The following is a 15,437-nucleotide window of genomic DNA, read 5'->3' as shown; positions in this document are numbered from 1 at the left end:
TCACCTGCTGATCCGCCACATTCCTGCAGCTGTCCGCGCCGCCCCGCCGTTTCAAGGAACCTGCGGCGGCCCGGTTATTAATAGACTCCGCCCGCTCGGCCCCTCCCACAAATGGCTCTCGAGCTTTTTTGGCTTGTGACCCCTTAAAACAAATCGATGCCTGCTCGCGACCCCTAGAGGTCACTAAGCGGCTCCCAGGTAAAAATGAGGAATGAATTAATTTATTTGTTTTAACTTTTATTTAATTTCCTAAAGACAAAGAAGATTCCTCAATGCAGAGGGAGGGCTGTCTTGATCAGTGGTTTCACGCTTTTCTGCCATTTCAACTTGCAATAGAAATATATAATTTTACACTAAATACTGTTTTTTTAAAAAAAAAAAATATGTCAAATAGGGTCCTGCATTTTTGGAATGCCCTGATTTTAAAGGTTGGGAAGCCCAGAGACCAAAAAAAGGAGTAAAATGGGAAAAAATGTATTAAAAAGACGAGGTTTGCAGAATTTATTGAGGTTAGTCATTACTGATATGGCTTGAAAAAAGTCTGCTGTTTGACACTGCACAGGACAATGCATCTTGAATGCATGGAGAAATGTTGAGAAGTGTTGGAAAACATGCCTCTTGACACTGCTTTGAAAACACCGCATGCATTTATCGATCCCCGTGCAGAAACTGCTAACATTTATTGATCGGCGTGGGGAATCTGTTGTTCCTCTACAGCGAGGTCAGAGGTCAGGGTCAAACACAGAGCGGCGTGCTGGAGCTGCCGGGGAAACTGCTCTGCCACACTTCAACAGGATCGATGTGCACCAGCATGGGACTTTAACTTCATTTGTTTTGTTTTTTTTTTATTAAAAATTTGTGAACTGACTTTTTACAGTCTGGTATTGTACCATGATATGATACATCAGCTAGAGATGAGTAGCTCTGGTTCATGATGTTCCTTTGTGCTCCCAAAACATCCTTACGTAAGGGCTGGTACACCCGTCAAGTATCTTCAGTATTTGTGCCAAGTCCGACCCCCTGCTGGCAGCGGCTCAAGTTAGACATGCATGTCATCTGCGGTGTTTATGAGTGTGAATGCTATAGGATTTCTCTGAGGATGGTAACTGTATAGTCCTATAGCTTTAGGTAAACAAGTGAACAGAGCCTGGCTGAGTTGACGAAGGCCTTCGAACGTCATCAGCCGGTGCTCGAGCTTGACTTACGTCGAAGCCAGCGTCCCATCTGTCAGCTTCACTTTACGTGCGACTGGTATGCGCCTAAGGTTATGGACTGCACCTACACAAATCAGCCACGTCAAACCTGCCAGTGTAATGCTCTAAACTGCTGTGAGCTCAGTGCATTTGCCTTTTCAGGAACACTCCCGAGAAGCCAGGGGCGATGGGGCTGAGAGGTGATTTATGAAATTTGAAAAACTTTTAAGCCTCTAGCCTTCTATTAATAATTGTTAACATTAACAGCCTGAGAAGGGAAGAAAACAGAACAAGAAAAATCATTTTGGTGTCAAAGTTGACCATTTAAAATGTTTTCACTCAGAACAGCGGCTTCCTTCTTGAAGGCTGCGAGGCGAAACATCTGGGCGCCTGTGTGTCCCAGCATGCACGATACACACATCAGTACAGACTCAAAATCTCACCCTGAACAGAAGAGCTGCAGACTTGCTGAATAAAACTTTTTTTTTTTTAATTTTCACAGCACTTGTATCACAATGAAAAAGAAAACAAACAAACAAACAAAAAACCAATACTGGATCCTTAAATCACCTCTGTATGTACTTCATTTACACAGACTGCTTGCTAGCAGTTCCAATATAGTTTGCACTATATTTTCATTTTATAAAATTATAAAAAAAAAAAAAAAATTGGACATATGTACACAAATATATACACACTTACATAAAAACACTTTGCTCTATAAGTCCATTATTCTTTAGATGGGGATGGCAAGAGCTAGCCCTGCTAGCTGTCTGTATGGACACATTCATACACACTTTCTCTCTTTCCCTCTCTCTCTCACACACACACAAACACACACAGTCCCTCATAGACATAGAGATAGACACACACACACACACACACACACACACGGAGACCTTGTTTGACACAAGCTTCTCTAGCTTTAGCCCTGGCAGTAGACTGTTTTATCTACAAACTCTCAAACTCTTTTTTTTTTTTTTTAAACTTGTATTTTCCAGGAAGTTTGACCGAGCACGTTGGCTCTTTTTTTTTTCAGCAGCGTCCTGATTCACAATCACACAGTTTCACACATCCAAACCTGGGAGCAGCCCAGCACAAACACAGTCTTCTACTGGTCGCCACTGAGCAGCTCCATTAGAGTAAATGGGGATTTGAGAGCCTTGCTCAAAGGCACCTAAGCAGAAGTAGTTCATTCTTTCCTGGATTCAAACTGCTACTCCTCTGGTCACAAGCCGCTTCGCTCACCCAGAGGCCTTCACTCACAGTGGCACGCAGCGGGAGGAGGGCTCTGGTTTGGCTTTTGTCCCGTTGGCCATGGCAGCGTCTCCGTCGGAGAGGAGGAGGGCACTTTGGGTATTTTCTCTTCACAGCTCCCTGCTGTCCCTGAACAGGTCGACGCGCAGGGCCAGCTCCTTGAAAGAGGGACGCAGGCCCGGGTCGTGGTCCCAACACTCCTGCATGATCTCGTGCACGTCGCTGCTCTGCCACACTTCAACGGGATCGATGTGCACCAGCGTGGGGCTTTAACTTCATTTGGTTGTTTTTTTTTTTAATTAAAAATTTGTGAACTGAATTTTTAGTCTGGTACTGTACCATGGCCTTATGATACATCAGCTAGAGATGAGTAGCTCTGGTTCATGATGTTCCTTTGTGGCTGTGTGCTCCCAAAACATTCTTAAGTAAGGGCTGGTACACCTGACAAGTATCTTCAGTATTTGTGCCAAATCCGACCTCCTGCTGGCAGCGGCTCAAGTTAGACATGCATGTCATCTGCATGTCATCTGCATGTCATCTGCATGTCATCTGCGGTGTTTATGAGTATGGTTTGGCTTTTCTGCCAAGTTCCAATATAGTTTGCACTATATTTTCATTTTATAAAATTATAAAAAAAAAATTTGGACATATGTACACAAATATATACACACTTACGTAAAAACACTTTGCTCTATAAGTCCATTATTCTTTAGATGGGGATGGCAAGAGCTAGCCCTGCTAGCTGTCTGTATGGACACACTCATACACACTTTCTCTCTTTCCCTCTCTCTCTCTCTCACACACACACACACACACACACACAGTCCCTCATAGACATAGAGATACACACACACACACACACACATACACACACACACACACACACACATGGAGACCTTGTTTGACACAAGCTTCTCTAGCTTTAGCCCTGGCAGTAGACTGTTGTATCTACAAACTCTCAAACTCTCTCTTTTTTTTTTAACTTATATTTTTCCAGGAAGTTTGACCGAGCACGTTGGCTCTTATTTTTTTTTCAGCAGCGTCCTGATTCACAATCACACAGTTTCACACATCCAAACCTGGGAGCAGCCCAGCACAAACACAGTCTTCTACTGGTCGCCACTGAGCAGCTCCATTAGAGTAAATGTGGATATTAGAGCCTTGCTCAAAGGCACCTAAGCAGAAGTAGTTCATTCTTTCCTGGATTCAAACTGCTACTCCTCTGGTCACAAGCCGCTTCGCTCACCCAGAGGCCTTCACTCACAGTGGCACGCAGCGGGAGGAGGGCTCTGGTTTGGCTTTTGTCCCGTTGGCCATGGCAGCGTCTCCGTCGGAGAGGAGGAGGGCACTTTGGGTATTTTCTCTTCACAGCTCCCTGCTGTCCCTGAACAGGTCGACGCGCAGGGCCAGCTCCTTGAAAGAGGGACGCAGGCCCGGGTCGTTGTCCCAACACTCCTGCATGATCTCGTGCATCTGAGAGCCGGAGCAGAGACGGAAACAAAAAAGTTTCAGCGAGGAGCTAAAAGACTGTTCCTGATCAAACGTTACTGTGTCGAGCTGGAATCTCTAATATTTAGAAAAGCACTGATATCGGGCTATTACAGATTTTACCCAAGAATAATAACAAACACCGAAGGCCCAGAGGAACATCACAGAAATAAATAGAAACTGTCTTGATTCACAGTTTTGGCACACAGGAGCCTGTATTTCTTGAGCGGTGTGCAAAAGAGGGATTTTATATTAATTGTTCTACTTAGTGACACAAAACTAAGGGTCCAAGCCCAAAATGTTCACTGAAAACAATGAGTTGGTCCTGTAGTCTAAACAGTTGATATTTAAAGTTTTGTATTTGTATCAATATTGACACCGAAAATGCATTTGCAGTCAAATTTGTGTACTGAATTTGTGATGCATTCCTGACATAATCCAACAGCGAAATCACTGAAGCTGCACTAGGAAACTTCACTGGCTGCAACTCAAAATGGCAAAAATGGAGCAGAGAGATGAAAGATCAAACACTGGTAAGTTCAGCGTTAACTCACTGCTGGTTGGGACACAGTTTGTGTTTTGCTTGCTGTTCATTCCATCATTTGTGAAAACAGGGAAGGACTACAGGGTTTAATTAGGGGAGATGGGACCAGGAGTGACAGAAACTGGTGCATTTTTACATATAAATTGCCTGGTGCAGTTTTTAGAAAGAAAAATGTTAAAAAATGTAACTGCTTTGAAGGGTGTGCACTGTCCCCTACCTCAGTAGGACACCCGAGAGGCCGAGGCAACCTGCTGCCTGATTTGAGAAGCTCGATCAGATGGTAGATGATCATCTGTCCCTGCTTGTCGTTCCCCATCATGGCCATGAAAACCTGAGGAGGAGGAAGAGGAGGAGTCAGGGGGAAGAAATCTCACCAGGTGTGAAGGCTGACTTGGCCCTGATATTTTGAACTTGTCCTGATCATGACTTGGAAATTTTTATCCAAACCTGATCCAACCTGCTGACCAGAACAAAATAATGAATCTGACTTAGACCAAAGCCTGAGAACCACAACCCCACTACCACCAGCCAGAGCCTCAAAAAACCTCAACATTTACATCTCTAGGCTGCTAATTTAACCATAGTCCATGTAGCACGCATTAAGCTCTGAGCTCAATATGTAGCTCTTAGGTCATACTTTGTCAGGCTACCCATGTAAAAGAAACGCTTCCACCAAGTCTCAGATTTGAGACAGCTCTGTCTGTCTGCTCGAGGCTCTCTACACTGCAGAGTTTCGCAAGTTTTTAAAGAACCGCGGTCCTCGGCTAACCTTTAGGAGTACCACAGCGGCAGCACAGGGCAAATGAGGTCACAACTGTTGAACGAGACATGAGAAACGCAGAAAAAAGCCAGTCATTCAAAAGCAAAATAAAACAAGAGTGGGCTTCATTTCAGCTTCATGCACTGTGCACACTGTACTGTGCAGGAGGGGCCCAGTGTGAACAGACGGAGCGTTGGTTATGCTGTGAACGACTTAGAGGCCATAATTCCCTGACCCGATTGTTGTCGGGTCAGGGAAGCGGCGCAGGCGGAGGAGGGAGAGGAAGCAGAAGCGAGGCCGCAGATCTGGCCTCCGGCTAAAGCTAAAGCTACAACCGCACAAGCCACCCCTCCCGAGCCTGTATCTCACCAACGCCAGGTCTCTCACCTACAAGATGGAAGACCTAGAACTACAGCTCGTAGGCAATCGCTACATTCGGGATTGTTGTGCCCTCATTATCACGGAAACCTGGCTAAACCCGAGGATCCCCGATGCTAGCGTGCAGCTAGCCGGACGCTACCTACACCGCTGGGACCAGACTGTGGACTCAGGGAAAAAGAGAGGTGGGGGATTCTGTATTTACGTGCATGAGAACTGGTGCAACAACAGCAGTGTTATAGCGAAGCACTGCTGCCCTGATATTGAGTACATGTCCGTGAGATGCCGGCCTTATTTTCTCCCGAGAGAGATCACAGTGGTGACCATCACCGCTGTTTACATCCCCCCAGACGCTAACGCGAGCACGGCTCTCTCTCTCCTGCTGAACGCCATCAATATACAACAACGGGCTCACCCTGAGGGTGTTCACATCATAGCCGGGGACTTTAATAGGACCAATCTTAAGAGGCCACTCACACTGGCAAGTTTGATCCGCGCCCAAGCACGATTGCCCCTAAAATCCGGATTCTTTGACCAGTGTGATCGCTCCGTATCGTGCTTGAATACAGTACACTTCCCCCGCTCTGGCACGGTTGGAGGGGGTGTGCTTCAGCGCGGTACGGGCGCATACACGAGCACATGCACGGTCACGCACGCAGTGCGCGGACATAAATCATGCAACTTTCCTCCTGCCTCTGCAAAATTGTTTAATGTGCGCAGCGCGATTACCGGCGAATGGCCGCATTGCGCAATCAATAATCAACCATGTTGTCTGTGCCACTGTCTGTTGTGCTGCTGCAACCGCGTATAAACAAAAGTCGGTTTATAATGAAAGTACAGCAGTCTGTGTGCGGAGATCCGGCAGACCTGGTGCTGGCCGCGTCGGCACCGGCCGGCACTGGCCGCGGCACCGCGCGGTGTGCGGTCACCCGGTCACCCGGTCTGCCGGATCTGACAGGTGCCGCTCCGGCTGTCAGTTGGACCTTTCTGAAGGAGGAAGTTACCTCCGAAACTGTCAAGGTAAATAAACATCTCATGTCTGATTAAAAGGACCAAAAACGTTTCTTAGTTAAAAGGAAGACATGATGAATGTATTTGAACTATATTGATTTATAATGACGTTGGGCCATGCCTGTTGTCGTATTTCAACGTGATGACGTGCACACCGGGGGCAATCGTGCTTGGGCGCATTTGGGAAAAAGGTAATGTGAGTGCAGGCCAGCCGGGGACTGGGGATGGGGGGATTTTGGCTTTAGCACGATACGGGCTCAAACTTGCCAATGTGAGTGGGCCCTAAGACTGTACTCCCGAAGTTCCACCAGCATGTTTAATGCCCAACAAGAGGAGAAATGACTCTAGATCACGTGTACTCCAACATCAAGCACGGATACAGAGCTATGCCCCTCCCCCACCTCGGACAATCAGACCATCTATCCCTGCTGTTAATCCCTGCATACACCCCTCTCAGACGCAGATCCAGGCCCACCACAAAGACTGTAACAACTTGGCCTGGAAATGCACTCAGTAAACTCCAGGACTGCCTCCAATACACAGACTGGGACCTCTTTGAACACCAGGACCTGGAAACGTTCACAGGGACAGTTCTGGATTACATCAAGTTCTGCATGGGAACTGTTTCTGTGGACAAAACCATCCGGGTTTTCCCAAACCAGAAACCCTGGATGACCAACCAGGTCCGCTCACTCCTCAAGGCCCGCGACTCTGCCTTCAGGTCAGGCGACAGAGCCCTCTACAGCTCAGCCCGAGCTGACCTGAGGAATTCAATTCAATTCAATTCAATTCAATTCAATTCAAGGAAAGGAATTAAAAAAGCCAAAGTGGACTACAAGGAGAAGATGGAGTCCCACCTCGCCAGCAACAGACCACAGAAAGTGTGGCAGGGCATCAAGAGCATCACCAACTACAGAGGCTGTGATGTGACGGCAGACCTGAGTGAGTCTCTGGCAGAGGAGCTGAACTGCTTCTTTGCCTGCTTTACACCACCTAGGCAACACTCACCTGCTCCAGCCCCACCCCCACCCACATCAGTTTCCAGCACCCCCCCACCCTCACCCACATCAGACCCCAGCACCCCCCCACTCATCCTTGAGGAGCAGGAGGTGAGACGTGTGCTCCAGGCAGTGAACCCCAGGAAAGCTCCTGGCCCAGATGGAGTACCTGGCAAGGTGCTCAGAGCTTGCGCCCACCATTGTATCAGCCACAATAATCCCCATCCCCAAGAAATCACCCACAACCAGCCTCAATGATTACCGCCCCGTTGCCCTCACCCCAGTAATAATGAAGTGTTTTGAGAGACTGGTTCTCCGGCACATCAAGGACTATCTCCCCCCCACACTTGACCCCCACCAGTTTGCCTACCGGGCGAACAGATCTACAGAGGACGCCATCACCATAACTCTGCATGCTGTGTTGAGCCACCTGGAACAGCAGCAGAGCTATGCCAGATTGCTCTTCGTCGACTACAGCTCGGCCTTCAATAACATCATCCCAGACATTCTGATCACAAAGCTGGACACACTCGGCCTCCCCCCTCTCACGTGCAGCTGGATTATGGACTTTTTGACCAACAGGCCCCAGAATGTGAGACTCGGCCCCCACCTCTCCTCCACACGCACTCTGAGCATCGGCTCACCACAGGGCTGTGTTCTGAGCCCCCTCCTGTACTGTCTCTACACCTACGACTGCAGTCCGGCCCACAGGGACAACATGATCATCAAATTCGCGGACGACACCACAGTGGTCGGGCTGATCTCAAACGGAGACGAGGCAGCCTACAGAGAGGAGGTCCAGAGACTCACAACCTGGTGCTCAGAAAATAACCTGGCTCTGAACACCAGGAAGACAAAAGAGATCATCGTGGACTTCAGAAGGACGAAAAGTGATCACCTCCCCCTCTACATCAACGGCGAGGGCGTGGAGAGGGTCCATGACTTCAGGTTCCTGGGAGTCCAGATCTCCGGTGATTTGACCTGGACTACAAACACCTCAGCCATCATCAAAAAGGCTCAGCAACGCTTACACTTCCTGAGAGTCCTCAGAAAGAACAACGTGGCCCGGAAACTGCTGCTGGCCTTCTACCGCTCCTCCATTGAGAGCCTGCTGACGTACTGCCTGACCACCTGGTACGGGAGCTGCACTGCTGCAGACAGGGAGAGGCTACACAGGACAGTCAAAGCAGCACAGAGGATTATCGGCTGCCCTCTCCCCTCCCTGATGGACCTCTACAACTCCCGGTGCGTCAGCAGAGCTCTCAGCATCATCCAGGACTCTTCTCACCCCGCCTCCCAGATGTTTGAGCTGCTACCTTCTGGGAGGCGATACAGATGCATCAGGGCACGGACAGACTAAAAAACAGTTTCTTCCCCAGAGCCATCATCTCCCTCAATAACACTCTGTAACCAGTACAGTATATATCCAGTCTATATCCTGTGTGCAATACATTACACTGTACATTCCTCCTCACTACTACGCACTTTATTTTTATACTGTTATGATTCTGTGAATCTGGTACTTTGTATATTTTTATATATTTTATATTTTGTACTGTTGTGTTATATTGTTCTGCACTGAAATTGGAGTTGCTGCAATTTCATTCTACTATTGTAAAATGACAATAAAGGGCATTCTGATTCTGATTCTTTTGTGCACTGAAACACAAACATGCATCGCTTCTCTGATGGTAAAATGAACCGGCCAGCACTTGGCAAGGCCGGTTCATTCCTGAATCTGAAGAATATGGTTGGTGATTTATGCGATTTATAAAGGGCAGCAACGTTATCATCACCATATGTGATTTTCTGTTTTGACCCAATTATGGACTGAGCATTTTTTTCCCCACACAACAATTTTTTTTAAATGTCAGACTTTACGTACATTTCCCAGTTTTTTGAGGAACTGGAAATCCTCACATTAAATTTCCCTGCTGAAGCAGAGCTGACAGCTTCCTGCCAAACATTCATAGCCCTGTGGTGAATGTTAATTGGCTCATCAGGTGAGGAGCAGAGAGCAAGTCGGGTCAACTTTGTTGTGCCTGTAAGGAAACGCCCCTGACTTAAAAGCCACAGCACCAAGTGTGTGATTAAAGTAACAAAATAGCAAACATTAGCAAGACAGAAATCAGCAAGTGGTATTAAAAAAAAGAAAGAAATACAACCATGCGATCTGTAAGTGCTTGTGGGATCTGCCCCAGCTCGGGATGGAAAATGTTTACACTGTAAACACCTTAACTCTCAGCCATAAACATTGTTCACTACTGATGATTAACACCACTCCGTCCTTCTTTATTCTCAATCAAAATGAAGAGAACAGTGAGAATGAGTGAGTTATTGATTTACCGAGAGTTACTGGAGATTGATTAAGCGCTGAAGCATTTTTTGTGGGGTTGAACACTGGCAAGAACCTGACAATACAATACATATCATGATACCTGGGTCACGATATGACTTGCAATAACATACAGCATATTGCAATACTCTACAGACTTGACTGAAAATGTACAACCACAGCGTAAAAATACAATTGTCTGCATAACAGAACTGTGTGCACTTGACATGATAGCAAAATGCAGATGTGATACTATCAAGTAAAAATGAAGTGCATGAACAATACAGATAACGGGCTGAAGAATTGAGATAAAACAATAATTGCAAAACTCAACTGTCCTTTTTACACAGCCCTTATTTGGTGAAATCAATAGAAAGACACCAGGCATCCACTGAATACACAAAACTTTTGTTTAGTAAAACGTTTTGACTGTTCACTGACCTCTACAAGTCTGGGTCTGGAGTGCAGAGAACAAGAATTTACTTGTGAGCAGAGTGAAACAGCATGCCTGTGTGTGTGTGTGTGTGTGTGTGTGTGAATACTGTCACTCACAGCAGGAGGGCTGCAGTTCTTGTCGCTGTGGGTGAAAAGTTCATACAGCACGACTCCAAAGCTCCAAACGTCTGACGCCACCGAGAATTTGCTCTCCATCAGGGACTCGGGGGCGTACCTGCACAAAAACAACAAAAACACACCGCCTTACATTTTTTAACATTTCTGGAGGAGGTGCGGTGGTGTCAGCACAAAACCAAAAATATCCAAACCAGGTATCAAATGTTTGATTCCAGAATGATATCACTGTGAAATCACACCAAAACTGACAGTGGGAAAGGGTTAACTGATAACCCTTTCCGCCTGTAACGATTTCACAGGCGCTGGCCTAATTTCCACAAGCTAGGATACGGTTTCCTGATTAAGTCCCTGGACCCTGATTTGAACCCTGCTCTGAAAGCGATACTATAATCTGACAACAAAAACCTTTGGGAGGAGGTGCACTAGAAGCACTTGGCTGTAACATTTCACAGCCAAACAACGGACTGCAAAAACAGTAAAGTATTAAACATAAGCTCAACTGGGCTATTAGAAATAGAAAACTATATGTAAAAATGACTTATGACACACTTCACACCCTTCATGGTTAGTTGTTTGTACACTGGAGACAAACAAAAGGCAGTTCCAGATCTTCACAGGATCATTGCTGAAAACAGTTGTGAGGTGTGTGTGATCACGACTGCGTGCAAAACCGTACTAATTACAGCTTTCTATGGTTTAGCACAAAGGAAGTAGAGTGTGTGCATATCTACAGGGTAAAAAAACACATATGTCATATTAACAAGGGAGACGGCAGACTGATTTCCCACTCTAGCCGAGCCACATGCCTGGAGATGGAGGATTATGAGAAATTGTGTTAATTACCCCACTTTTCTGAGGTTCCTGTCCTCTTTTTTTTTTATGTCATCAAGCAGTGATGATATAATATGACTTGGTAATTTATCATTTCTTTACTGCCATTATCTGCATTTTAAAGAGCAATCGCTAAATATAAGGTACTTTTTTAATTGATGTATTATTCTCTCAGTACTGTATTGTCTCTCTGCCTCTGGTGTGTGAACAGATGACACAGCGGCCTGGGCCTCCTCGGGGTGAAGGGAGGACACGCTGGGTGCGGCATTTTGGTTGAATAGAATTAGGTCAGCGATCTGAGTGATGTGAGTAATTTGTTCCTTTTTTTTTTTTTATATATGCTCACACTGCCCGTCCTCAAATAACATACATATGAAATGGGTATAATACACTTCAAATCATCTGCCAGGTGTTCACCCCATTTTGATTGTGAGCACGGGTTAGTGGATCAGAAGACACTTTTATGCATGCTACATTAACACCCCTGTAAGTTATGGGTAGGTGCTGCACTAACTGCCCACAGTGACTGCCAATACAGATATATGCGTATTTTTTTTCCACTTAACTACACAGAACATCAAGTCTCTGCTGCGGTGGAATTAACATTTTATCATGCCTGCTCTTGTGAAGGCCCATTGGCAGACGCAGACATAAAATACAATACTTTTCAAAATGTTCACATTCTACTGGGCAAGATAAGAAAGCTACTTCAACTTAGGTTATGTAAAACATGCCTTATTTATTTTTATATAACATTTTCTTTCAAACAAAACTGTAAGATTCATCTCCCTGAGAAAACCCTGGCAACAGCCACAACCAGGGCAGATTTGACCCATTTCATATATCAGCATGGCGTATCGGCAGAAATCGCCATTTCGGTCTGATACCGATATTTCATTTCTAAAGGTGATGTCGGCCGATGTCAATGTTAGGCTGATATTGTCATGTATCCCTAAAAATAACAGAAAAATTATTCATTTTGTTTACAAAGTTGAAGCTGACATTATTTTCAGATCGTTTATCACACCTCTCCGAAATCAACCACTTGTGGTGTTTCCCCTTGGATGTAAATCTCCCGCTGTTGCATGCTAACAATAAAAAAGCCCAGTCAGAAAGTGAAGATGGCATCATTTGAAAATATCTGGAGCATAATTTACTCAGAAACAGCTCTTCTAAGGCTCTTTTTAAATTCTTTATGGTAATACAAAGATTCATGAATGATGAAAAATACCAAAAGTGACATGAAATACTACCAAATGGAGGACCTGGCCTTGAAGAGGGATACTGCACAAAGAAAAGGGGACTTTACAGGAAAGCACAGGGATGTGAACAAGTCAATAAAGGAGATATGACTCTGCACTGCCATGTATTTAACTCTGTGACTCAGTAATGGCACAATAGCGGGGCGTCTCACCAGAATATGGGGCTCTCTCCTGGCTCTTTGACCATGTAGTACTCCTTGTCCTGAGGCAGAACTTTGGTGAGGCCAAAGTCCCCGATCTTCACCCTCAGTTCACTCTCCACCAGGATATTTCGCGTTGCCAGATCTCTGTGGATATATCGCTTATCTGACAGGTACTCCATCCCCTGTGCAAACACGGAAAATAAAGATATTATTTTTCCTAAAAACAAACATGTTGCTCCATTGGTTTTGTTCAGTGAGTCTAAACAGCAGAGGGCTGTGGTTATGCCATCCTGGAGTGAATGTGTGTGAAAGGCAGGAATGTGAAGCAAGGAGCCATGGGGAGGTTAAAAAAAAATAAGTATGTGAACTCAGAAAACGTCCCATGAGTAGATGTGAAAATAAAATAAAAAGGTCAAATGGTTCTCTGTGAATGGTTATGCAACAGGTAGCTGCAAGCAAGCAAAAAGACAGGTCAAACACACACACTTCCTCTGTGCTCTTAACTCTCATAAAGCACTACTAGCTGCACTTTTTGGTTGGTATGCAAACAAAGGAGCTAGCTAGCAATCTTTGTTTTTATCCCAATCTTAATCCCATGAATGTACAACATTTTTTATCAATCATATTATTATTTGCTAACTTTTACACAATCCATGAAACTTGATTTTTTTTGTTTAGTGCTGCCAACAGTACATGGAGGCACCTCATTCATATTGCCTCACCATCATTCCTACAAACAACCCCTTCACCTTATCAACAAATAAGTATTAAGCTATGCAGAGAACAGTACAGTTATAAAAATAAATTACCATCAAAAATGGATTGAAACACTGCACATGGATCACTCTGTGCTTTTTTTTTTTAAACAAATAAAACCTCTCACCAGTAGGTTTAATAGAGTGCATCTAGAAGAAAATACTCAGCCAGGTTGATGAAATTTTATTATGACATCAGGGAGGGTTTTCTAATGTGAGGAAAAGGACACTCTTGTCTCATAACAAACTCCAACAAAATTTGACAGTGTCCTTTCAAATAAGCAGACAGACTGCAGTACCTTGCAAATCTGAGAGGTGTAATGCACGAGCTTCTTGTGGTCGATCCTCTCCTTGTTTTTCATGAGATAATCGCGCAGACTTCCAAAGGGCAGATACTCCATGATGAGCCGCAGATTATGCCGTCCTGAGACAAAACAAAAACAAACAAGTGAGCTTCCCTCTGGACTCGGTGGATGCGGACACCTTGAACTCATTGATCACGTGACACAAAATCATGGCCTGTCATTACAACCAAACAAAATTACAACAAAAGTTTGATGATGCAACCGACACAAGCCCAAGAATCATGGTTTTGTCTCCAAAAATAATATCAAGGAAACACACACACACACACACACACACACAAAATAAACACTATCCGAAAAAGATTAGATAAGTCAATTTTGTTTTGCTTGTCTTTTTCAATCAAGTGTTTCCTGGGTTAAGGTTAGGACAAAGTATGTTGTCAAGCAACTTCCCCTGACCTTGCATGACATCAGTGAACTGACAAAGACATACAAACGTGACCTGGGGCAGTCTTGTTCTCTGTGCAAATAAGTTCAGGAGTATCAGTTGTACATGTAAATTTTATGCAAACTCACGGCAGGAAATTAAGCACAACGATATACAACACTGGTCGGGGGATAAAAATAGTTCTCTGTCATTGTTTGTTAAATGAGACAGTGATACAGCATTAGGGTGACAACAATACCTGCACTGTAGCACACGCCTTTGTACTTGACGATGTTCTCGTGCTGGAGAGACTTGAGGATCTCGATCTCTCGCTCAAAGTCCCGTATGTGCTCCGCAGTGCTGTGCTGTAGCTTCTTCACAGCCACAACTTCCCCTGTGTTGTCCTGCAGCGGGTCGTACCGGCACATCTCCACACTGCCAAAGTTTCCCTGATGGACGGCACAGACGGGAATGTTTAAAGTTTCCATGTCAGAGGAATGAGTGAGTAAACCTCCAAGAAATGGCTAGCGAGCTGACTAGTACAACAAATATATGTAATTCAAGATATGAGACACCAGGGAAATGGAATCATTCAGCATCTAAACTGATTGTTTGTAATATGTTATAAACACAAGGCTCATCATAAAAAAAGATCAAAGTTAATGGACCCCACAATTCTCTGTGTGCATGTAAATAAAATCTAGTTTATACTTGATATGTGGCAGCTGCAGAGGTGCCTTGGTGTTTCTCTCTGCCTGAAAACTCTAGGACTTTAATCTAAGTTGCACAACAAATTCAAGAACATTTCAATGACTTTCAAGGTCATATTTGGTGAAAATCACTCTGAAATGGCATGTTTTGGGATTGGACATAGCATTGGTCAGAACTGGATTTGTGTTAAAATCATTCATTTACACCTTCAGCTCTCCTCAGGATGGGAAAGCAACACCTAGACTAATGTTATATTTCAGAGCTTTGAATGCCACACCATTCATTTTCCTAAACTTTGAATGCCTTATTTTCAAAATCAATCAGCTTCTGAGGATTTCAAGACCAGTGGGAACATAGCCTTTAGTTCTGGTTCCTCTTTTTTAGAATGGATGGCGTTCCACCCACGTTGTTTCAAAATTCAAGCAGTTCACAACCTCCTGCGTGTGACCACGACACACCTAGAGGT

General features: G+C 44.8%; 2 protein-coding genes across 2 annotated transcripts in view; both read right to left on the bottom strand.

Moving 5' to 3' along the window:
- Positions 1-15,437, bottom strand: part of hint2 (histidine triad nucleotide binding protein 2) — a 390,237-nt gene that overhangs the window by 117,325 nt on the left and 257,475 nt on the right. The window lies entirely within an intron of this gene.
- jak2b (Janus kinase 2b) overlaps positions 1,663-15,437 on the bottom strand; it is a 36,861-nt gene continuing 23,086 nt past the window's right edge. Inside the window, exons 19-24 of the mRNA XM_030059337.1 lie at positions 14,520-14,709; positions 13,828-13,952; positions 12,783-12,955; positions 10,517-10,634; positions 4,700-4,813; positions 1,663-3,923 (exon numbers count right to left, since the gene is read on the bottom strand). Coding sequence (XP_029915197.1) covers positions 3,816-3,923; positions 4,700-4,813; positions 10,517-10,634; positions 12,783-12,955; positions 13,828-13,952; positions 14,520-14,709 — 828 coding nt within the window. The 3' untranslated portion in view covers positions 1,663-3,815. The remainder of the gene's footprint in view (positions 3,924-4,699; positions 4,814-10,516; positions 10,635-12,782; positions 12,956-13,827; positions 13,953-14,519; positions 14,710-15,437) is intronic.

This window comes from Myripristis murdjan, chromosome 9 (genome assembly GCF_902150065.1).
Source record: "Myripristis murdjan chromosome 9, fMyrMur1.1, whole genome shotgun sequence".
Classification (NCBI taxonomy): domain Eukaryota; kingdom Metazoa; phylum Chordata; class Actinopteri; order Holocentriformes; family Holocentridae; genus Myripristis; species Myripristis murdjan.
This window is presented reverse-complemented; position numbering and strand designations above follow the sequence as displayed.